At 40.8% G+C, this 25735-nt stretch overlaps 1 protein-coding gene across 6 annotated transcripts in view; it reads left to right on the top strand.

The window, feature by feature from the left end:
• The window catches only part of Snap25 (synaptosome associated protein 25), an 81871-nt gene extending 65481 nt beyond the window's left edge, over positions 1-16390 (top strand). For 2 of the 6 annotated variants that reach the window (NM_001270575.1, NM_001270576.1), the window contains exons 5-8: positions 3772-3889; positions 7797-7922; positions 11204-11348; positions 15048-16390. In NM_001270575.1, the coding sequence (NP_001257504.1) occupies positions 3772-3889; positions 7797-7922; positions 11204-11348; positions 15048-15116 (458 nt within the window). In that variant the 3' untranslated portion in view covers positions 15117-16390. Of the gene's footprint in view, positions 1-3771; positions 3890-4078; positions 4197-7796; positions 7927-11203; positions 11349-15047 lie in introns of those variants that run through there. The other 4 variants (NM_030991.3, XM_039104314.2, XM_063283127.1 and 1 more) reach the window with 3 other exon arrangements.
• Positions 16391-25735: the final 9345 nt, after the last annotated feature.

The raw sequence follows: 25735 nt of genomic DNA on the forward strand, positions 1-25735 counted from the left end.
GGGTACGCATTCCATTTTTACTAAACTACGAACTTATGTACAAGTGCAAGGGACAGATGAGTATGTCAACTGCTATCTTCCCTACCTCTAAAAGCATTTGATTCTGTTTGTGCAATGTTTACTTGTTTAGATCAGTAACTGCTTTTTGATTTCTCTTCAGTTTATGCTGTATTAAATTTGTCTCTACCTGACATCCAAAATATTGACTATTTGTACCTCGCAGCTGCTCAAGAACCACAAGCAACAACCGTCCTCCTAGAGAACCATTGTGGAGGCAGGCCAGACCTCTGCAGGTTGTCCAACTGAAAGTTGCACTGAGAAGTTCTTTATAGGGTTCTTGTTTTATACCCAGGTATCAGGAGACAACAAGGAGCCCCAGACAACTCTGGAGACACACAGAGCCCTGGGACTATTGTTCCCCTAAAAATATTGTCTCCCAGGAACTTCCCCTAAAGGGGAAAATGTGTGAAATGGATAATCTAACCTTTCAGCTGTGTTTTTCTCTTACTTCTTTTGTTTCTTTTCTGGGCTTTTTTCCCCCCTAATTTGTCTTGAAGACTCAACCAGACTCTCTGAGAACTAAATTAAATAGTAAAATCGCTGACCACTGCTGGCAGGGAAAAAAAGAGACAGAAATCAAGGCCTATCTTGAGAGTCAGCTAACTGTTACCTTAAAGTTAATGACACTGTGAAGCAGTGTTTCAGAAAACACCCCCACCCCTTAGCTAATGTCCATTTACCAACTTTAGGTAGGAATGGCCCAGCCACTGTGGATATGTGGCTATATTACTCTAAACAAAGTAGAAATAACCTAGGCAGTATCTTTTAACTGAATATTAGTAGGAAGGCTGGTATACTAGGTAAAACGCTGTGTTTTACTTTAGGGCCAGGCTGAGTATTCTAAGAGCCTTAATATAAGATCCTTTACTTAGATGATATTGGTAGAAAAGATGTGTAAACAATCCCTAAGCAATCGATCTGCTTCAGGAGAATCTATCACAGACAATCGATTACTCAAATATCTGGAGGAAGGGGGGAGGTTTCAATTTCTGCTACCAACATGTACTGTTATCTAACAGAAGACTAGGAGACTCTCCTGACCATCTCTGAAAAGTTTTCTTCTCAACCTCCAAGAACAAATGCACAAGCTTAGGGAGCGTAGTAAATGCCATGTGGTATGCTATGAGACTCTCACAGATGCAGCTGTCTGTGGGAATGAAATAAAGACATTGGATGCTCTCATGAACTTCCTGGGAAGAGCTTCATAGCAATTATTCCAAGGATACCAATTCTTAATGTGTCAAGTATGCCCATAAACTCAACTGGGCACAGTAAAAATTAATATTATTGTTAAAAAAAACTGGACAAAATAATTCTATGCTGGGTTGTTTGCTTGTTTATTTCGGGGGGAATTGTTTTCTATTTTTTTATCAAATTCAGCATCAGACTTTTCTCTTTCAGTCATACAGTTTGCCGACAAAGCTGGAAATCCATGGTACAATGCAGCTTTCAGAAGTGTGAATATGGATGTGTTTTTATCTTTCAATTATCTAACTCACAGGTCCAACAACACTTAGGTGTCCACTCCTATATATACACTACCCCCTGTTCTCTAGAGGCACCAGGATTAGACTTTGAAATCCATCAGTCATTATTTTTTTCAGAAGCAAAGAGCTATTCCTTGTTTTCTAACATAAGAGAAATGAATCAGGAAGTACAAACATCTGGACTCATCCCTTCAGTATCATGTATGTGTACTACAGTCATTATTTGTGCCCTGCAGTTAATTTGCCCTTTGAGCCCAGGAACTTGTTAAATTCATTCTAACACAGCACTGTTGTGAGTATTGGCAACTCTTTGATTTGAACTAGCATCCTTATTTATATCTGTATTCCACACGGTTCTTCATTTGATGATACATTGATGAAGGCAAGAACCTTGTCAACCAAGAAATGTAGGAGGCCAAGAAAATTGTAAAAGTTTTAGGGAAACACTGTGTCCCCTCACAATTCACAAAGTGATTTATTGCATTCCTAAAAGGAAACAGCTAAAACAGACAAACAAAACCAAGCCAACAAGTGAGCTTGGCATGGTTGTACTTAGCAATCCACTACTTAGAATGCTGGGCTACAGGGGAAGATCCTGTCGAAATAAAAATAAACAAACTAGGAAGGGAAGAAGGCAAGGAGATAGGAATGGTTCCTCAAAGGTGAGGAAGCAGGATGGGAGAGAAATCTCCTTGCATGTAAAGCGACGTCAAGACATCCCTGTCTCTGTGCACTTGACAGAGCACTGCACTGCTGTGTCCTCAAAGCTGGATAAACACTGGAGTGTTTTCATCGGATTCAGAAAAGCATAGCAAAAGCAGCAGAGACCTCGTCAGGGACATTTTCTTCTTTAGTCTCACTAAAGAGAGCAAAAATAATCTCTTATTATTCAAATTCATGCTGTGCATACTTTTGCTCACTAGTGGGCCTCCTTTAGGTTTGATTGTAACAATTTCCATAGCACACATTGATGTGGGATGGTTTTATGCCGACAGGCCAGACCTAGGCATGCCCATAGTTCTAGAAGCACAAGAGTGAAAGCACACATGAAAATATAAACCAAAAAAGGAGAAGGGTTATAACTGGACATTACCATTAGACAGCCAAGACATCATATTGCACTTCTCCTTTAGAAGTCTTAAAAACTACTTGACGAATCCCCTTTCATTAAACTTGCAGTTCCCCCCAAACTGATGACATCTGTGAGAAATTAATCAATTTGGTTTATGTAGCCTGGCAACCTAGAGCTGATGAATTTTTATGAGTATCAAGCCGTGTTTCAGATGCACTGAAGTCAGCTTTCCTTGTAGCAATGGAACAATGCCATTCTAGGTGCCAAACAGTGGCCCCCTGCCCCTCCTTCAAAGAGACACATATTCTCCCTGTTCTCTGACCAGGTTGGTAGTGAGCAGGTCCCCAGTGTAGACCCTGGGGAACCACAGCAGAAGAATAAAATGTCTTCCCCAGCTTTTGTAACAAGTCAGTTATAAGGTAAAAAATGATTAGAAATGTTCTGGTACCTACAGTATTCCTGTGCTGATGTTACTTTCGTTTTCCAGCTTCTATGAATTAGATAAACAAAACCAAAAGCAGACTACCTTTGGCTAAACATCCACTGCTAAGGGCAGAGTAGAAACTCATGGCTATGTCTATTCCTGCTTATTGTTCTCTTGTTGCCCCAAAGACAACAGTGCATTTTATTTTCTCCTCTTATCTGGTTAGTGATACTTAAAAACCAAAAGATACAGATACCTTGATATCGAAGCAGATAATCTGTCTAGATGCGTTGAATGGGAACCCCTTAGACATAAATTAACATCTGGCTTTTCTTTCTTTTGGGTTTCACTGGTATCTGAATCAATACACTGTGTTGTTTCCCTGGATATGCAAAAATCCAACAGACCTCTGATCCCATCTCATCCCGTCTGAACTGCAAACTATTTTGAGCATTGTTCTTGTTCACTTCCTTCCACCCATGTCTACTTAGGGCAGCAGCAGCCGTCTACAGCAATGCATCCTCCTGGACAATGCATTGTAATCTCAATCTCTCTCTCTCTCTCTCTCTCTCTCTCTCTCTCTCTCTCTCTCTCTTTCCCACCCTCTCCCTCTCCCTCTCTCTCTTTCTCTCTTTCTCTCTAATTCTGTTTCACATAGTCATTTCTCATGTTCTGTTGGAAACCCCCAAAAAATTCATTCCACACTATCATCCCTTTGTCCTAACCAGAACAACTCGATCGTGTCGAAGAAGGCATGAACCATATCAACCAAGACATGAAGGAGGCCGAGAAAAATTTAAAAGATTTAGGCAAATGCTGTGGCCTTTTCATATGTCCTTGTAACAAGTAGGTACTGGGTACCAGCTCAAATCTGTGGCGTCCAGTTTTCTTCCTTTCTTTCTTTTCTTTCTTTTTTTTTTTTTTTTGTTTTTCTTTTTTAATGTCAAAGTGAATGTCTGAAGTTTTGTCTTTTTTTTCTTTTGTCCTTTTCCATCTGCTTCATTCTGTGGGGATAAAATACTTGTGTTTAATCAGAACAACTGGAACGCATTGAGGAAGGGATGGACCAAATCAATAAGGATATGAAAGAAGCAGAAAAGAATTTGACGGACCTAGGAAAATTCTGCGGGCTTTGTGTGTGTCCCTGTAACAAGTAGGTGCTGCCTGCCTGCCTGAAGCTTTGGTTTTTCCCAAGGCTCATCTCCAAGCCTTGACGAGCTCATTCCTGCAGGCTCATAGGCAGGATGAGCATGTGGCATGCAGAACAGATCAATACCGTCTCCAATGCATTCATCTCATAGCATAGATAATATTAGTGAGAGTTACTGTTGATGCATTAAAAATCAGGCATACTCCAGTGAAAGCCTCACTGTCAGCAATTTTTATTGATGAACGTTTCAACATTTTCCAGAAAGTGTACTTTGAGACAGGGGCACCCAGTGCATATTCTTTTCCTCAATCTCAAGAACTAAATTGTAGATTTAGAAAAGATTTGGGGTAAGTGTCGGGGATTCGAAACACATGTATCAAGGTTTGATTTTTTTTTTCAAAAGTAAAATAGATGGGCCAATTTAGCCCAAGCAAGCCTCTGAAAGTCGGAGAGTGTGGCAGATTCCTTCTTGCCTGCCTTGCTCCAGCATTTGGTCATGAGATGCTAACAGCCTCATCCAATACAGGCATCCTCTTCCGTCAGAGGCACTAGTGCCTGTCCCCAATTTGACCCAAGCCCTCCAACTCTTCTTCTTGGAAGATCTGACCGTACACTGGCTGAAATGTTGAAATGTGTAGATTTTGCATGCACGACATCACAAAACATTTAACTGTTCTCAAGATTCGCAACGCTTTTTTGGAATGTAGCAGAAGTGTGACATGTGGTTATAAAGTTATGCAACAGAAAGAACCCAAAAGGTTCAAGAAGATAGTCTCATTTGGCTAGCAGTAGGGGGGAAATGCATGAGTGGATTGCCCAACATGCATTTGGAAAATTAAACTCGTTACCTGATCTCCCTTACCCCTCTCCCTTTCCCTTTTAAAAAGAAACCTTTTATCCAAAAGCTCTTCTGATCCTAGCTTTTAGACTAGAAATTGATGTGATTTTTGAGCAGATTATATGACCATTCGCAACCTTTAAACTTTGAGGCTGATTAGAAATATCCCACTTCCTGTTTAGGAGGGGGAGGGGCTCATCTTACCAATAAATATAAAGCATTTTTTAAAAAAGAATGCTGTGAAGTAAAGCCTGACTAACTGGAATCTAGCTTGCTGGAACCCTGATTGGCAAAACACGTTAGCCTCCTTTCTGCTTTTAGCCAAAAAGGTAGGTGAGAATAATAGGAAGCACTCAGTTCAAATGTGAAACTCTTTGTTGCCCATGACATTTCAGTGTCATGTAGTCTCTATTCTATAATCTCTACATAAGAATAAATAAACAAGTGATAACTTAGAGTTGATTTTAAAAGGTCATCAGTGGGTTCGGTCCCCCACTCCTAGAAGAAAAAAAAAGTCATCAGATGCATCATCATTATAATCTGTGACTGTGAAAAGATTTGATTGTGCCCATCCCTAAAGACTCCTGAGCTGTAAATTCACTCAAGAATTTGAGAAAGATATTTACCAATTACCTTTAGAGAAACTTTTACCCAGAGCCTCCTAATCACTACCAAAGGTATAGAATTCTCCAAAAATATTTTATTGTCAAACATTCCAGTTAGTCAAGATTTGACAATATTCCCTTTTTAGAGCCAATTTACCCCACATTTGGAGTGAATTCTACCAGATACACCCCCTCAACCCTTCGTCAATTGTGTGTGAAGAAAGGGTGGAGGTAGGGCTCTTTGAGGTAGATCCTTTGGTTCTCAAGAAACATGACCCTACTAAATCCATATATAAGTGGTCCCTAATTCCTAAATTCAAAAGAGACCCTAATGGAGCTTCAAAGCTTGAGTGAAGTGTCCCCTAATGTGTGTAAATAACGCTTTAAAAACCATGTGTCACAACGCAGTGGCTGGTGGTGCCCTGGACTCTCTGGGGGCTTTGCCCTGTCTCGGCATGTTTCGAAGGACTATGATAGATGTACGGCCGTGATGTGAGTCTGTGCAGCGTTGTGGGTGCAGTGGTTTGCCTTCTCTTTGGAAACGCATATTCCCCTCTCCTTTGACTCTGCCAAAGATGGAATGCCAGACATTTTACATAGCAGAAAACATCACAAAGTCCAAACAGCTTCTTGTAACCAAAAAGAGAGGGAATGGGGAGGAGGGATGGAGAAACAAACTCTTAACTATGAAAAAATTTTTGATGACTTTGTACTATTCAATGAGTGGGCCTGTGGCCCTTTGGTATAGTAAGTTGTGACTTCTCAAAGGGCTGATGATAAATTGTGGAAGCTGCTAATATCCCATTGGTGCATTTCCCAGTTTGGCACCATGGTTTCTTGGTCCTCAGTCTGCAGGGATTAAAGCCAGTTTAAGAGATGGCTTTGACTCTATTGTGAGAAAAGGAAGTGGGGGGGAAGAATATAATCTTCTTGTCTTAGAATAAAAACTGCGAAATGGGACCGAAGGATGTATATTGTTCTTGGACTCAACAGCATGTGGTTTCTACTATGCAAAGAACCTAGAAACATCTTTGATTGCCTTAAATTACAACACACCCACCAAAATATGCTCTATATGTTTCTATTGGGCACAACAGGTATGCCTGGATTTTAAGTTTTGTTCCAAGGCAGGTCAGTGACATGTAGCCCATGGAGACCACACTAGTTGCAAACCACTCTCCCTTGTCATAACCCAGAGTAGTTTAAAGTAGGAATTTGTTTGCACACTACCCTGCCCTTTGGCCCAACCAAGAAGCTACTGAACTGCGTTTCAAATCCTCACGAAGGCTATTACTGTCCTGCTAGTGCCTATTTCGAGAATGGTCAACTTCTGGAGTAGTTTGGCTTAAATGAGAATGCTTCACTTTCTACTCATGCCTGTAGCTGGTGCATGAAGAAGACACAGGGTGGGGTGGGGGTGGGGTTCCTCTTTGGTGCTAGATGGCTTGTTCTCTCTTCTATTTTCCTGCATTCATTTCACTATGCTTCTTTTACTTTTTGTCTCTGTGGACAAAGGTTTGTACATCAACCCTGGATGTATGGTGACTGTTTGGAAGTACCGATATATTATCAATTTCAAACCACTCTAGAGGCAACCCAAAGACCATCACCCTTGGCCAACCACCAATTCTTTGTGTCTTTCATGAAACATTGAAATGTAGTACACACATGTATTGGGGGAAAGATATTAAGCACAGATCATTGCATGATGGTGTGTTTAAAAGTTGGTCAAGTATGTTTTTCTTCATGATTCTGTGTTACTGTGGTGTGATGTACACCCTCTACTTGGCAGTCTTGTTTTGTGTCTGTCTGCCAGTATGTTTTTCTGTGTTTTGTGTCTCAAAATATAATCATGTCACTGAAATAGAACTGAATGTTCTCCAGCTTATCTTAAGTCTTATCTTAAATCCAATTAAAGCACAAAACAAACCAAAGACTAGTCTTGACCATTGCAATTGACTCAATTAAAAATAAACTGCTGAATAGCTGAGGTGTGGTGGTGGCCAACTGTTTGGGTCCAGATTATGATATATCGGTATTCTCTAATGCCTCAACTTAAAACTCATTTGCTTGGTTCGGTTCTTTGCTTAAAGAAGTGATCATTTCTGTGAGCTTGCTGCTCCACCCCGGGCTTTGTCACTCACCCAATTTTTTGCATAGGCTTAAATCCAGTGATGCTTACAAAAAAGCCTGGGGCAATAATCAGGATGGAGTAGTGGCCAGCCAGCCTGCCCGTGTGGTGGATGAACGGGAGCAGATGGCCATCAGTGGTGGCTTCATCCGCAGGTGAGATTTTCACAGCTCTCTGTTGTTGGATAATCAGCATGGAACTATTTTATTTTCTTCAGCAAGGAATTTTTGGGCTCCCTCACTGGGCTACGACTGATTATGATGGTTTCATTCTGTTGTCTGGTCTTTTGCTGGGCTATCAGTAGAGGAGCCTCCATCATCAAAGAGCTCAGATTTCTTCCTGGTAATGACAGTGTGCCAAACAGACAAAATCCAAGACACGATTTCCTTCCAAACTATGGCATGTGTACTGTTTGCCGTGTGTCTCTGGGAAATGCAAAGCCCATGAACACTTCCAGAATCAGAGATGGTGCAGAAAGACATCACATGACATGAGTTTATTTTAGCAAAGTTTATTAAAGACACTGTTACAGGGGCCTGTTAAACAACAAGAGTAGTGTAGCATTTATAGTTTAGTAGTAGCAGCAAGCTGTTACCACTAATTCCTCAGGAGATAGGTGCAAGAACAAAAGGGTTCTATGGTAGGGAAAAACAACCATAGATAGCACTGGCTAGAATGAGAAAAGGAAGCAAATGCTCTAAACCCTGTTTTAATGACCTCCAGTCTCTCTCAGGTCACTACCCAAAGCCCATTGGAAGTCAGAGCAAGCAAGAAACCAGTTGTATAGTAATAAAGGTCAGCTTCTCAGGGCACACAGCAGGAGAAGTCAAGGACCTGATTGAAGTGGGAAAAGGAGGAAAAAAAGGGATACACATTAAACACTTCTTTTGATTTCTAGAAGCAAAAAAATTTAAATATCTATTTTTAAAAGCTCAAGTTATATAAGTCAGACAATGTCTCAGCCCTGAGAAAACCATGCAGAAAAACAGCCAAATATTTTCCATGAAAAAGGAAAGATTAAAGTCATTATATTTTTGAACATCCCCCCAATTCATTCTATATAATCACTAGTTTGTTTTAACCAGAACAACTTGATTTTATCAAAGAAAATGTAAACCATAGCAATTAAGACTGTTTAGATTATTACATATAGACTAGCAGTTCTCAACCTGTGGGTCACAACTGCTTTACAAAACCTCTGTCTGCAGAAATAATTACAGTCCAATGAAAACAGTAACAAAATCGTACTTATGAAGTAGCAACAAAAATAGTTTTCTAATACATGAGGATCTGTGTTAAATTGCAGATTGAGGAAGGATGGGAATCGCCAGTATAGACTGTTATACCAGAACTCAGCGTGGGTGAAAATATTTGTCTTCATACCTATATACCCCTAAGTTATTGCAGTTGATGGCCAATCAATAATTCTGTGATTGAAATGTGATTCATAAGGCATATGGTCTAGATATGACTTACAAATGACAATTCTAATATTGCCTCCATCTGCTTCCAAGGAAACTCAGTAATTTGTAAGTCAGTGAGTGGTTGTATCAGTGATGGGAGATATAAAAAGAGAAAAAGGGGTAAAGGGGGCACAGGGAAAAGGCAACAAGAAAGAGAGAGGGACAAGTGCCGATACTCAGCTCAAAGTAATTTAATACAGGTCTCTTGACACTAGACGTCTATGATTTGTAAAGCTGGGGTGATTTCACTGTGCTTTAGGGATGGAAATGATTATGCTATAGGACCTTGTTCATTGTTGGTAATCATTCAAATGAAACGTAAATGGTAGGAGTGCTTTCTTAATCTTTAAATTTGCTCTGGCTGGGGCTGATATATAACTTAGTGGAGCCAGGCATAGTGGCATAGGACTCTAATCCCAGCGCCCAGAAGGTCTGAGGTCTCAAAGCTCACTTGGGATATATATATACATACATACATACATACATACATACACAAGATTTCAAGCAAAACAAAATGAACAAAGGTAGAAAGTACCAGTGTACTTTGGGAATTGCCATGGGAAAAGGAGTTTAAACCTTCAGTTTTTAGCTCATTACTGTAACTAGTAGGAAAATTTTGTAATAAGTGCTTTCTATTTGCAGTAAGATGCCTGCTGTTTGCAATAGAGTGCCTTCTTAACCTTCAAGTTGGCCTTTGGAAAACGTGGTAAAGTGCTTTGTGAGCTAGCTCCTGCCTTCCCATTCCTACCCGTGCCAATGAAACCACCGGATACACATGTTTCTGCTCCAAAAGCACGTGCTCCAATGCCCTTCCAACCTGTGACATCAACATGTGTGTGTGGGAGAATCATCCTGAAAAAGCAGTTCCTTTAAATCTCTTAGGAGTTCTCAAAATCAAGAGGCAGGCAGTTTATAACTGCTGTCTACACTGCCGCAGATCCCAGAATGGGAGAGTAGTGAGCACTGAGATTTGCTACCTGACTTTCTTCGCTCATCCACAAGTTGAATCTTGGAAATCTATATTTTAGGAAAACAAAGCAAAACAAAACAAAAATAAATCATAGTCTCTATATAATTCTGCCTCCATCCTCTGGCCTATAGTCACTCAGAATAGATGATTTTATTTTCTCCAAAATAAATTAGGTATGGGTGGCTTAGAAACTTCTCAGTCATAAAACCCTTGCTGGTCAGGTGAGCTCATATGCCCAAAAATCCATGTTAATGCCAGATACGATAGTGTACATATAGCATCCTAGTGTACCTGTGGTACACGGGAAGTGGGCAGGAGAAATCCTGAAAGCCCATGCATGACATCACCGCGGTGATGAGCAAAACACCCTGGCAGACATGGTAAAGAGCAATGACTTATACCTGGCTGCCCTTTGACCTTCACATGGGTACCATGGCCAATACCACGGCAGGTGAACACACACACACACACACACACACACACACACACACACACACACACACAAATATACATTAAAATGAATCAAATAACAAAACAATAACTAAATAAATAAAATAATAGCCAAATAAGGAGGAAATTATGTAATTTTATAAATCATAAAAGTAAATGCATCAGTGTATTTAATATGAACTGTAAATTCAAGGCAGGTGCAGAAGTGTGTACTCGTAATACCCATACTGAGCAAGATGAGAAGGGTGAATCCACCTCAGTCAGCCTTGGTTTCATAGCCAAAACCTACTGGAAAAAGATGCAAAGAGAGAATTCAGGACTCCCAAATACCGTATTTGCATAAGTACACGAGTATTTGCCTTCTAAACTACACTTTGAGCTCAAAACATCAATTTTAAAATTACACTTGAAGCTGACAGATATTAAGACGTGTTGGTATATTGAATAAGCATTAGAACTCTTCCTAGATGCGTGTATATTTCCCTCAAGCTCTGCTTCTTCGGTAACAACTTTCTTCTCACTCTGTCTTCCAAAATTGCTCTTTGGCTCCCAGGGTAACAAACGATGCCCGGGAAAATGAAATGGATGAAAACCTAGAGCAGGTGAGCGGCATCATCGGAAACCTCCGTCATATGGCCCTAGACATGGGCAATGAGATTGACACCCAGAATCGCCAGATTGACAGGATCATGGAGAAGGTGAGTCTATAGCTCTCAGGTACTGACTACTGACTGCCATTACGAAGGGGACACTACATGCAGGCAAACTAGTTACTGGGTATTTTGCCCAAAATATTTCAAGATAAAAACACGAGATTCTGTGGTAGAACTGGAATGAAGATTAGAGGTCGTTTGAGTTTCGATGTATTATGGGGGCTGAGTATTGAGCATAGGGTAGTGGGTATTCAAGAAAAGTGTTCTGCCAATGAGTTACATTCCTACCCCAGACCATACGATTGAATGGTGTTTATATTTCTCTATCTCTCCCATACCAGACATGTGCTAGGCACTTAGAACACCTGAAAACAAGACAGATCATATTCTCACTGCCAAGGAATTCATATCAGGACACAACAACCATGAAACAATTCACCATACAAATCAGACACTACTTCTTTCCTTACATTCTCATTCCTCATAGCATGTTGAATATTAATTATAACCTTTTTTACCTGTAAAATTCCAAATGGGAGAAGATGGAAGCATTTAACAATGATTTTATTTGTGAATATATGTCTGGCTACTCTTTTGCTGTGTTCTTAGTCTCCGTGAGACACTGAAGTTCTTAATCTGAGATCTTGAGTGTCTTTATATCTTCTCTTGCCAAGAACAGAGTTGGTTAATGTTTAGATCTTTTAAGTCACAAAGCTAAGTAATAGCATCTTGATCCCCCAAGCATTCTTCAGTACTGCAAAGGGATGAATTAATAGTATTGTGTCATATGTGCTCCAGATAAGCAATATATGACCACAGAATATTTTGCCTGATTGGTATTGAACTACACATATGTCAGAGCTGGCTAGAAAAATGCTTGTGTGGTGCATTTTAGAGCATGCAAGTTAGAGCATGCTTGTTGTGGCTAAGCAGCTTTTGCTGTCATGAAGCTTTTAAGGCTGTGAGAGCCAATGGGTTTTAAAGCCACATTGAAAGGTTCAAAAAGTGCTGGAACCAATTCAGTCTGACTTAAGCCATTACGGCTCCAAAGGAAAAATGAACATAGAGATAATTGCTCAGCTGTTCTCCAGAAGGGAAACAATCTGAGAAAACAGGAAGTGCTTGTTTTCTATCACCGAACCAAATTGACTCGGAAGCCAGCAGATAACTCAGCAGAGCCAAGCAGGGTTCCAGAGAAGAGATTTTTACTAACATAAAGAGGTCAAAACTTTGAGTAACTGGATTGGGAAAAGAAATATTTATTCCTCCTGTAAAGGCAGCAGAAGCCACATTCTGATGCCTCTGCTGACGTTGTTCTCTAGAATGGTGAGAACTTTTGGTATTTAGCTGTTCGTTACCAATGAAGGAGTACGTTGCCATAAAGGTTTAAGGAAATGCCAGACACGTTGATGGGAAACCACTGCTCTGGTTTTGCATCAACCCTAGGCTGCTGAGTCACAGAGGTAGAGTGAAGGTTATAATTGCCTTTCAACAATTAGTATAGCTTAGCCAATATTTGAAATAGAACTTCCATACATAAAATCACAATAGAGTTATTCCAAGGATGTTAGTGGGCTACACTATTCCTTCTTTCTCAAGGAAGTTCTAATCTTTGATAACTATATCAGAAGTCTCAGTCTGTATAGGGTTGAGCTAAAACCACACAGTAGGCAAAACAAAGAGAATTTTCTTCTCTCCTGGCCCCTCTATGAGCTTCTCCATCATCATTTGGGTTGATGGTGAACTCTGGGGAGATGAAAAGAGTTTTTATATAGTCTTGTGAATTTTTAGGACATTGCTTTGTGTTTATGCTTATGTGTGCTTATATGTACAATCTTTCAAAGTTACAAGCACATTGTTCTTCGAGGAAACTTGACATTGGGAGTATGTTTCCATCCCAAGCTTCGTACAGACCAGTGTTAATGGAGCAATGAAGAGAATTAACCAGTGTTAATGGAGCAATGAAGAGAATTAACCAGTGTTAATGGAGCAATAAAGTAGAGTTTGGTGGAAGAAAGTGTGTTAAGATACAGCTGGGTGGTCCCCACGGACTTCCATCATTGGGCAACCTAGATACTGAAAAGTAAGGCCTTGCCCTCTAAAAGGGCATGTGCAGTTCACCAATTCTGTGAGCTGTATGGAGGGACAGCTTGACTCTGGAATCTGAACATGCTGGCATATGACATACACACAGTTTGAGGTGTCTGATCTGGGCCAGGACTGCACCTGCCTGAAGCACCCAAGAGTTCGATGTACTCAGGACCCCCTTCTAAAAATGTCAGGGCTCCCTAATGGGTACTGGCCTTTCCGAAAAGGGAAATTATGAAGTGCATCTTAGAAATGCTGTCATAGGATTTCTCTAATCAAACGGAATCCTCAGATGGGGTAGCCCCCATTTTCAAAAAAAAAAATTCTCAAAGATGAACAAGGAGAACAGGATGAACACAGACAGAGGCATTTTCCAAGGAGCACACCTGAAGGGAGATTCTGTCAGGTTTGTTTTGTTTCTTTCTAAAAGGTGCTATTTCTTTTATATACCATGTAAAAAGTATGTGGCACTTTTATGCCATGTGTTATGGGTCTGGAGTTTGAACATGCTTTAGAGAACTTGAGAGGGAGGAGCAAGCATCCACTGAGCAGAGGTGCTCCAGATGCACCCTGCCTTTGAGAATATCCCAGGAATGGCTTCTGCTCTACTTAAACATCCCCCAAGCTACCTGGCAAAGGCCAGACAGTGCGTTCATAAACAAGACAGTCTACATTTGCCTTCGGAAACAATATTTGTTTTAAAATGGATTGCTTTCTCACTTCAGTGTCTCTGAGCTCAATCTAGAAATGGCACATTTCAATCTATAAGAGCATGTCAAATTGGCCTGAGCTAGTCTTTTCCTTTTCAAAAAAGTATTATTTCTGACACAGTTGGTAGGTACAGAAGAAGGCTCTAGGAAGCAAAGAAAATTGGCAGGATTATCCATTTTCCAAATGAGGAGCTGGGGGGTCAGAAATATGTCTATAGTTCTGAATAATCAGGACAAATCAATGTTCCCTTTTTTGATGTAAATACTCATTTTGAAGCCAACTCTTGATTAATCAAACAGATGGTAAAGAGCCATAGCCAGATAATTCAGTTGTGAATAATCCAGAAACATGTTCTACTTTCCAGATCTCTGTTTGAACATGGATGACTCCAGTGTGCTAGGAGTTTATAAATTCAAATTGACTATAGAAGACCCTACTCAGTAGAGATTGGAAAGTGGGAAAGTCAATGTATAGCCTATGATCAGTGAGTGCTAATAGAGCATTTGAAAACTACCTCTCCTCCCTTGGACCACTTGGTGGCTTTCTCCTCTGCCCAGACTGCAGAGTTATAAACAACATTCCCACTTGTGACAGGAAAGAGCAACAGGACATTTACAATGGGGGTGACTGACTCTGTCTACTTGCTGCCTTACCTTTCTTCATGGTAATGGGAACAGTTAATTTCCTGGGCCCTAACAGTCTAGCCTTTGAGTGCCTTTCCAGCATAGAAAGATAAATCATGGAACCCTGTCCTCAAACAGCAGATTCTATCCATTGAGACTTCAAGTGTCTATGACTCTGTCCACTTAAGGCCAATGATCCTGGGGGGCAGGGGGAAGAGTGATAATTCTGAATGGTTGGCTTCACAAGGAACTTGAGTGGACCCAGAGGCTGAATGGGACTTTAGGGAGTAATCTGAGACCTCTCTTCTCTCCTCTTTTCTAGGCTGACTCCAACAAAACCAGAATTGATGAAGCCAACCAACGTGCAACAAAGATGCTGGGAAGTGGTTAAATCTGCCCTTCTGCTGTGCTCTCCTCCAATGTTGTTGGACAAGAGAGAAGAGAGCTCCTTCATGCTTCTCTCATGGTATTACCTAGTAAGACTTACACACACACACACACACACACACACACACACACACACACACACACACAGAGTCAGTCACCCCCATTGTAAATGTCCTGTGTGGTTTGTCAGCTTCCCAATGATACCATGTGTCTTTTGTTTTCTCCGGCTCTCTTTCTTTCCAAAGGTTGTACATAGTGGTCATCTGGTGACTCTATTTCCTGACTTAAGATGTCTTGGGTCTCTCTCTTTTTCCTTTTTCTTTTCTCAGTGGCGTTTGCTGAATGACAACAATTTAGGAATGCTCAATGTACTGTTGATTTTTCTCAATACACAGTATTGTTCTTGTAAAACTGTGACATTCCACAGAGCTACTACCACAGTCCTTTCTTAGGGTGTCAGGCTCTGAATCTCTCCAAATGTGCTGTCTTTGGTTCCTCATGGCTATTCTTTGTCTTTATGATTTCATAATTAGACAATGTGAAATTACATAACAGGCATTGCACTAAAAGTGATGTGATTTATGCATTTATGCATGAGAACTAAATAGACTTTTAGATTCCTACTTAAACAAAAACTTTCCATGACAGTAGCATACTGACAAGAAAACACACACAACAGCAACAATAACAAAGCAACAACTACGCATGCTCAGTATTGGGACACTGTCAAGATTAAGTCATACCAGCAAAACCTGCAGCTGTGTCACCTTCTTCTGTCAACATACAGACTGATCATAATCATCCCTTCTTTACACACACACACACACACACACACACACACACACACACACACACAAATGGATTTAACACACCATTAATCATTTCTAGCAAAATATATGTTTGGCTGAAACTATGTGAAATGGGTGTAATATAGGGTTTGTCGAATGCTTTTGAAAGCTCTGTTTTGGAGACAATACTCTTGTGGAAAACGTGAAGATCTTCTAAGTCTGGCTCTTGTTGATCACCATTTCCCTGTGGTTTGTCATCAGTACAACTCTTTGTTGCTTAATCTAGAGCTATGCACACCAAATTGCTGAGATGTTTAGTAGCTGATAAAGAAACCTTTAAAAAATTATATAAATGAATGAAATATAGATAAACTGTGAGATAAATATCATTACAGCATGTATATTAAATCCCTCCTGTCTCCTCTGTTGGTTTGTGAAGTGATTTGACATTTTGTAGCTAGTTTAAAATTATTAAAAATTATAGATCCCAGCCACCGACTTCTGTCTGATGTTACACTCACAACAGAAAACAAAATCTGTGTACTCGGTTCAGTTGTTCCTAAGTCGTACAGACTAGGTAGAAAACCAAAGATGTTCCATTTCGACACAATCCTAATGACAATGGATACCTTGGCCTGGTTCTTTTTTTTTTCTTCCATCTGGCTTGGTTCTTATAACCTGTTCTAGAAATACCTGTGTGTGAATTCAGCATTAACTGTGGGACATATAGTTTTCTAGCATGCATAGAAAAATCCTAAGGGGAGAAAAATCTGAGGTATTCTAGTCCTGGCTCTGTGTAAACTTAGGTATTTCAAGTATTGATAACTCATGTTTCCTTCCCCTTCCCTAGGATTGCCATCAACCAAAGTTCAGCCCTTCATCGCCATAACACACCTACCCACACTTGTCTTAATCCACCCGTTTACCAAAAAGTGTAGCATAACTGTAGAACACTTACATGGCAAGAACAAAGCCCAGGATTTTGTTATGGTTCCAGGGGAAGGCATTTATTTATGCAAGGTAATCATTTTATACATCCACAATGGTGTGGAATCTGGTCTTGGAACATCTTTCTCCCTTTCCTAAATCCTACATTTATAAGCAGTTACTTTTCCAACTTGAAACAACTACTAGTTTAGTCATTTGTCAGCTGTTTCTATAGATTTGTCTGCTCCAAACGTTTCATAGAAAGAGTGGTACAATGGGTTCTTGTGACTGGCTTCTTTTACTTTGCATGTTTTCATGGTTCGTCTGTATCATAGTGTGTCTCAGTATTTCTTTCCTTCTTATGGTCAAATAATATTTCATTTTGGGGATATACTGCATTCATTTACCTGTTCTTCAGTTAGTGGTCACCTAAGTTATATCTATATTTTCCTTGGCCCTTTATGGTTAATCTTGTTTTGAACATTTGTAGACAAGTTCTTAGGAGGGAAGCTGTCCTTAATTCTCTTACAACCACTTATTTTCCACTACTGTGCCTTCGTACAACATCACTTCTACCTCAGCACCACCTAACAGTACTTTTACCTTTTCTACTGCTTGTGTCACTTCATTATCTTGGCTAACATAGCTATCCTCTTTACCTTCATAATCATCTTTATACGTGTGTGTGTGTGTGTGTGTGTGTGTGTGTGTGTGTGTGTGTGTGGTGTTATATGCACATCATAATCACCTCTGTTACCACTAATCCTGTCACCAAAATGGCTGCAACTACCTGTACCTCTGTCCCATCTCTCCATCATCTCCTAGCATCTCCTCTATCACTACTTCTCTGCATGACCCATAGCAGCAATGCAAGTACGTTTATCCTGTTTGTTAGGGGTGCTTGGATACTTTTTAACTCATGAGTCTCTCTGAAGGTTTGATGAAAGCAGTGAAGAAGCGAGAAGAGCAATGAAGAGCTTGTCTTTGTCAGAAAGCATTTGCAGGATTCTATCCCCTTCCAAAGGAGCAACAGCGCAAGCACGTCTACTTCTTAAAATGGTGGTAGTGGAGAGGGTGTTAAAAGACAGAAAAGGTGATTATGTACCACATATGTCAGAACTGACAGGGGGGTCAATATTCAGGCTGTGCAGAATGTTCCAAGCTCCATCTGTTCTCAGCTGAAGTGAGTGGGTTTTCCCAGAAAGTGAAGAGCAGGCAGTTTGCTTTGAGGCTGCCACATAATGCTCTGGGCAGCATATTTGCTTTGACAAATGCATTTGTCCAAGCTTGGCTCTCACGCAGTCAGCTACTTCTGACTAATGAAGAATGGATGCTCCAGGGAGGAATCACCTCTAGATGATCTAGCAACCCAAGAAATGCATTAGGAATATAGCAGTAGAACACTGCAAAGACTAAGTACTCTCCTTCCTCCATTAGGTGCTGGCAAAAGACCCTCCTACACAAAATCAGAGGTCCCCACTTTGTCCTCTTAGCAGGAGGCTTTCCTCTTGATCTCCTGCCCTTTTCTTTTGTCATCCCTCCTTTAAAATTATTTATTTTATATGAATGTGTGTTTTGTCTGCATCAATGTCTATATACATCATGTGTTTGACTGGTACCCACGTTGGGCAGATGAGTATATTGGATTCCCCTGAATCTAGAGTTACAGATGGCTGTGAGCGCTAATGGGGAAGTGGGAAATTCAACCCAATTCTCTGAAGAACATTCAATGCTGTTAACCACTAATCTATTTCTTCACACCCCCTTCTCTTTTCTCTATCACGCTCTGTCTCTCTCTCTGTCTCTCTTTCTCTCTCTCTCTCTCTCTCTCTCTCTCTCTCACATACACACACACACACACACACACACACACACACACACACACACACACACTATGAAATGCATATTCCATGAGTACCAACCCTTTGCCTCACAGAGTACCCCAGCAGGATCCAGGTCCAATTGTTCCTGTGGTAACTCACCTAGTGTTAATCACTTTTTCAGCAGCTGCCCCCAATTTTCCTGCCCATTTTTATTTCTCTTATCCTCCTTTTATTCCTAAAATCACCTTTAACTATTTTTCCTTAGTGTTGTAGCAAGTTGATGCTCCTGCTGATAGTAAAGGAAGAGGGGATGATGCACATTCCATGAACATTAAGCACAGGACGGGTTCTGTGTTTAGCATTTTGTCTAGGTTGACTCAATAAACTATTACAACTGCAAACTTGGTATGATTCTCCCATGTCACTAATGAAAACATTCACATTATCCGAATAAGATATCACCAATAGTAAGTGATAAGGTATGATTCTAACAAGATGTACATTGCTCCAGAGGTGTTTGGAAATACATTCCAGGGTTAGACCTTTACCATTTCAGCAAGCCAGGAAATCCCAAGAGACAGTGGGCTTCTTGAGAAACAAGAAAGGCAGAATGATGGATTCTTAGAAGGCCCTGGAGAACCTAACTTTCATTCACTTGCTGTAAAAAACACTATGCTTTATTTTTTACATTGTTAATTTATTTATTTTGCATTTCAACCTCAGTTCATCTTCCCTCCTCTCCTAGTCCCTCCTACTCCCCTACCTCCATCTACTCCTCCTCACTTTCTCTTCAGAAAAGTGTAGGCCTCCTGTGGATAATAACCAGCCGTGATATATCAAGTTGTAGTAAGACTAAGCACCTCCTCTCCTGTTTAAGCTAGAAGAGGCAACCCAGTAAGAGGCAAGAATCCCAAAGGCAGGCAATAGAGTCAAAGATAGCTCCTGCTCCCACTGTTAGGAGTCCCACAAGAAGACCAAGATAAACAACTGTACCATATGTCCACAGGTCCCAGGTCAGGCTCAAGCAGGCTCCCTGGTTGACCATTCAGTCTCTATGAGTTCCTATGAATCCAAGTTAGTTGGTTCTGTGGGAAAAATCACTAAGCTTTATTATGATCTGGGTCATACTGCAAACGTGGTGAATATAACAGTAAAGGAATAAACTTTAGGAAAATTATTTATATTCATTGAAGTAGTCCCATGCCTTCAGATGGAGACTTCAAGAAAAGATGGGTAGAAGTGGAGGAGTTCCACTTCCCTGGACAGGCTCTGTGCTGCCCTCCGGAATTCCTCAGCTGGATCAATCACATTGGTAGCTCCCATGGTATTGATTTCTTTCTTTAATGGCTGCCTTTTCTTTGTTTCTTTCTCTACTCAAATGAACCGATGCCTTAAACCTCTGTCTGAGAGGCCCAGTCTAAAGGTATTCCACTAAGAGGATTCCTTCCCGAGATTTCTGCCATCTCCCAAGCATCTCCCCTGAACACTGCCGTGGAGAAATGTGGTCCCTTCCACTTACATCATATTCTTTGAGTACCTCCTTTTGCAGTGAGATGTGCCCTTAACACTTAAACCCTGGTTTTTCTCCATGGAGAACAAGGTACCACAGGTCAAGTTTTAAGACTGCAGAAGTGCATTGTATTCTTGAAGGAATTCCAGCCTTATCTACCTTCACCAGCATGCATCATTGTATTTTTCCACAAACAACAAATAAGATTTTGCAGAAGGTACTGTGTTCCCTACTACCCAGCAGTAAGTTTTAAATGAAATACTAGGCAGCTTCAGGCTTCTCTTGAGCTCTGGTCTCATGTGTGTAAGTAATATAGTTACAATAATCTCTTGCCTTCTATTTTACAGAATAGATCTAAAGGTGTAATATCTATTAGAATGCCTTATAAAGACATGTGGCACCAGGTGGACACAGGGACAGGAAACACAATCAGACACATTGAGGGGTAAAAACAGACCTTCCTGGTCACTTCTAATCAGGGAACTTATTCGTCACTTATATGGACATATAATGTTCTCACATGACTTCATTCAGATATAAATAAATTAGTTTCATATCTAAAATGTTCCATGCCCTTATCATATCTACCAGAACAGCTCTTGGATTTCCATTTTCCTAACTGGTGCCAATTGTAGGTAAAATGTTTTACATTTTCACCAGTAAAGAATAGTCAGTCTCTGACTTTCACCCAAATGTCGTTGGAGTCCAGTGTTGCTCTGAAAACTAGGAGCCATTTATTATGCTACTGCTAGAAACAAAATGCTGTTACCCCATAGAGTTGTCTCCAAATAGCCCAGTAGTAGTAGTAGTCGTCCTACTAAAACCTTTAATGATACTGGAAACCAGGCAACATGATCTGAGGACTACAGCCGAGGCTTAGAATTCTTAGTGATTGCTATATAACAGATTGTCCAAACCGCAGTACCTTAAAATCCTAAATAATTTCTTTAGCTCTCAGTTCTTTGGCATGTGAGTTAAGCCTGGCAGAAAGTTTTAATCTTGGCTAGTCTGTGGTTGTGGTCAACTGTGGGTCCACTGGGAAGCCGTGGGCCCACTACTGCTGAGCCTTCCTCCGGCTCCATCTGACCTTTCCTTCTGCAGCAAGTCATTTAGAGTTTGTTAATGTCCTCTTGAGACCAAGGTTCCTCAGTTCTGCCACACCGTATTGACCAATGGAACTCTCACACCAATCCATAAGCAAGAGATGAAGAAACGGGTTCAACCTCTTGGGAAAATTTCCAGGTCACTTGACAAAGGTTATGGCTGCTGTGCCATAACCAATAGAAAGGCAGCCTTCACGATCACTCTGAAATTCTCAGAGATATGTAGAGCTCTTTCTCTGTGTGTCCTTGGAGTCTAGTAAATGGGAAGGGTAAGGGTGAATTGTCTCTGTCTCAGAACAGACCTCTGTGGACATTCTCTACGACAGCACAAGGAGGATTGGAAGAGCAGAAGCTGGGTGTGCTAACAGAATGTGGTAGCCTGTTGATGAAACTGACCTTAATCCTAAATGTCAAAACTAATCCCACTTCCCCAAAGCAAGAGGATTGCAGCCACTACCCTTAAACCCTAAATACTCAGAGTTTAGAAGAAAGCATTTTAACATACGAAATGGGATTGGCTCCTCAGCCAGCACTTGATAAATACCCCTTGTCTGAAACTTCTGTGCCTTCCTTCCCCATCTTTTATTTGTTGCTATTTTGTGAAGATTTCCACTAGATTTTATTTTCTTGTGGGAGTCTTTATTTTGCTTTTCTTACCAAGCTTATCTGTTCAAAAATATACTGTTCTCTTTGCTAACGGGGCAAACAAGACTGATTAGTCAAGGATAAAGATGAAATTATGTGTGTCAGAGACAGCTTAAGTATATACAAGATGTTTCTTGGGTGTCTGGAGGCGTGGGGTGTAGGAGGTGACTGCTGTCTCAATGGCACCGGCTTGCGTCTTAAAGGAACCGTGACAATTGCCAGTTTAGAAAGGATGAAGTGAGTGCCAATGGCATGTGGTTTTAAGTTGTCAGAGGCTGTGGAAATAGAAAGCTCGAGAGACCTAAATCTATGCACTCATTTGTTATTAAAGGCAAAACTCCAGAGTAGGCCAAACACATCCTCCAGTAAGTTTCAGATTTTATACTGCCGACCAAAAATCTTGTTTTCCATGATCATGGCCTCCTTTGAATTTCTATTCTCTAAACATAAAACGCCTTAAAATGCAGGTAGTCAGGCTGCTTAACCCTCAAACTAATGAGCAGTTCTTGGGTGGATATACTTCAACTGACTGTTCTAGCCTCATTTTATTCCAAAACAGTAACTGCAAACCAAAAAGAAATGTTAGAGTGCCTTGGAAGTCCTTTGCTTGGTTAGAGGATAGTGCAGTGTGGTCCCTCAGAATATAAAGCCTCAATAAAGAAGCACATCTGGGGATGTGAGTTCAGAGACAGGAGAGAGGGTGAGAGAGCATAAAGACTCCTTGGGAAGTGATGCCAAAAAGGCATAATGGTGTAAGCCAATGCCATGAGGTCCCTAGGCACTTGGGTCTGAGAGACAGCATAGAAGAAGGTGGAAGGTAGATAAGGCTATTTTCCTGAGGAAAGAGATGGAGGTGCATTTCTTTTGGCCATGGATTGTCATGTGGTAGCATTGATACATTTTACATGGCTTGGCACTTGAAAGCCCAAAGGGCTTCTATACCAACAGGACCAAAATGACAGGTAAAATTGAGGTGCAAAGGGTCAACTCCTCCTTCTATAAGGCTGTTAAGGTCTGTTTAAAACTTGTTGCCAGCACTATGGCTGGTGTAGCAATCACATCAAAAAAATTTTTGAAGGTACTTATAAGGAACATTGGTTGTGAGAAAAATACGAAGGAACAATCAAGCCAGCAAGATCCCCTATCACAACATAATATCCAGCTATTAAGGTGGCTTTGCGGCTCAACCCTAAGGAGACCATTCACATCCCAATAGATCCTCAATTTTCACCCACAGGGTTTTAACTGAGATTTTATTTGAAAGAGCTCTGCTGATAAAACAGAAAATACAAAAAGCAGGGAAGAGGAAGGGAAGAACGTTTTGTTATTATTTTGTAAGTATTTGTTTGAGTCGGGATCTTCATCTGTTACCAAGGTTACATAGAAACCCACTGTATAATCACTTAAACTCATAACAATAACCCTGCCTCCTGCCAAGACTGGGATTATATCCTCTACTCTAAGACAGTCTGGAGGACAGAAGTTGCTGGTGGATTAAGATATGGATGACCACAAAAAAGTAAATGAATAAAAACAAAAAAGAATTAAAAGGAAAGAAAAGCATTTAATTGTGTTTGCCTGGATTCTGAAAGCCCAAGAAGCTGGAGAATGTATGTAAGGTGAAAGACAAGGAAGGCATAGACAGAGGCTAGGGTAAAGTGATCATGCTAGAAGATGCCACAGGTAACTGGACACAGTAAATGTACATGGACAAAAATGCAGAGTCAAAGCAAGCATAGTCAAGAAATCAATAGTGGTGATAGACTCAGTACCTGCCACAGGTAGATGGGACAGGAAGCTGTTTACATATAGGGCTTTTATTTGCTTGACAGGAAAGTACTTCTGAATCTAGTATTACTTCCCTGGGATCAGTTTATATTCATAATTCATAAAGAAAGATGGAAGGCATAGTTACATAGGTTAGAAAAGTTGGACTGCTTGACTTGAGTCATATGTTTTGCCTGAAAAAGAAAAAGGAAGAGGAAATGATATTTTGAAGGTATGTCCAGCATACAACACAGCTAAAATAGACCTACTTGAGAAAGCACAAGAAAGAAGGCTGGGGGTTGGCAGTGGGGGAAACTCAGTGGTACAGAGCCTATGTAAGTATGCATGGGGTCCTAGGTTCATCCTCAACACTGTGAGAATTTCTTTTTAAGCGGGATAGTGTTAGATAAGAGAGACATATGTAAGGGGGCTTTTACATAGCATAGAAAAGAATTCAAGACAAGAACGGCTTTACAACTCAGCTTATTGTTATGACTACTGGGCTATTTCTAGTCTGTCCTCCCAAAATAAACTGTCCCTTTGTCCATTCTCTTCTGCCCTGTTTTTCTCCTCCTACAGTCATCACCAAGGTAACCTTGACTATAATCTTATACCATACTGCTCTCCTCTGGAGTCTCTATCGTTTTAACGCTTCTCCAAAATAAATAGCTCTCGAATCACATATGCATCATCTTCTAACCAAAATATCTCACCCTCCACTCTTTCCCATTCCTACAACTTTACACTTGCTCTTCAAGAATACATAATAGTCTAGTACCTCCTACTACATTTGTTCTCAATAAGTTCAATTGCTCAACCCAGCAAGAGCCCCAGAGCAAGACACTAGCCCTTCTTATAAGAACATCTTCAATTTCCTGACCTCAGTCAGAAAACCTGAACTCTAGATCAGTAGTTCTCTCTCTGGTCCCTTTTGTTCCAAGGTCCTGGAGAACACCAGGGAAATGATGGACTATTGACATTAAAAATAAATGTGCCACCTGGGTGTGGTATTATGCAGATCTTATCCTTGTACTCCAGGGACTTGGGAGTCTTGGAAAACTCAAGAGCAGCATGGGTTATATCTTTCTAAAAGAGTGGGGCCATATTGAAACTCTGGTGTCGAGCATAAGCAGTATAAATTGGCATAATCATTTTAGCAAACTAGCAAGATCTAATAAAGCTAAACATGTGTATACACTATGTCTCAACAATGTCATTTGTAGCTATCTACCAACTAGAAATATGTACTTTGACTCACTAAGAGATAGGTATTTAGAATAATCATAGGAAAAACTGTTCATATCAGAGCCTGGGTGTCGTGCCCAACCTCGACCAGCAAGGAAGACAAGACCAGAGGAGATCTTCTTCAAGCAGTTTATTTAGTAACCTTGATACAATCTTCTACTATGCCGGGGTATGCCCTACATCAGCTTAAGTACCCAACGCCAACCACCCCCAACGTGACACGTGGGTCATGCAGACAGGCTGTCACTATGCGGAAACTAGCAGGCCAGGCAGGCATAGCCAAATAAGGACTTGTTTAATACAAGGAGCGCTCACTGTCGGGAGGGTGGAAGGCGGAAACCAGCGCCATCTTTGAGGCGCGGCACGTCGCAGCTCCCTACACCTGGGGAGATAGCTCCGTGGGTAAGAACATTTGCTGAGCAAGCAGGAACATTTTAGTTCAAATCCCCAATACCCATATAAAAGTTAGGCGAGACTTCTTATGCCTGTAACACCAGCATCAGAGGTTGTAAATAGTCGGATCCTGGGATCTTGTTGGCTAGCCACCAAGCTAAAAGGTTCAGTGAGAGACCCTGTCTCAAGGGACTAAGCTAGAGAATAAATAGCAGGACTCCCGATATCCTTCTCTGCCCTCACCCAAGCACTCATATGCCAGGCACACAGGCATCATACACACAAGAAAAAAGCCCAACTCTAATGATCATCAGCCACAGCTACAGTTGTCTAATCATGAGAGACAGACAGAAATAAGAGCAAGTAAACTGTAAGAGCAGACTGAAGCAACATCCGTAATTATCACAAGCATGGTATAGAAT

The sequence above is a fragment of the Rattus norvegicus genome, chromosome 3 (assembly GCF_036323735.1).
Source record: "Rattus norvegicus strain BN/NHsdMcwi chromosome 3, GRCr8, whole genome shotgun sequence".
Taxonomy (NCBI): Eukaryota; Metazoa; Chordata; class Mammalia; order Rodentia; family Muridae; genus Rattus; species Rattus norvegicus.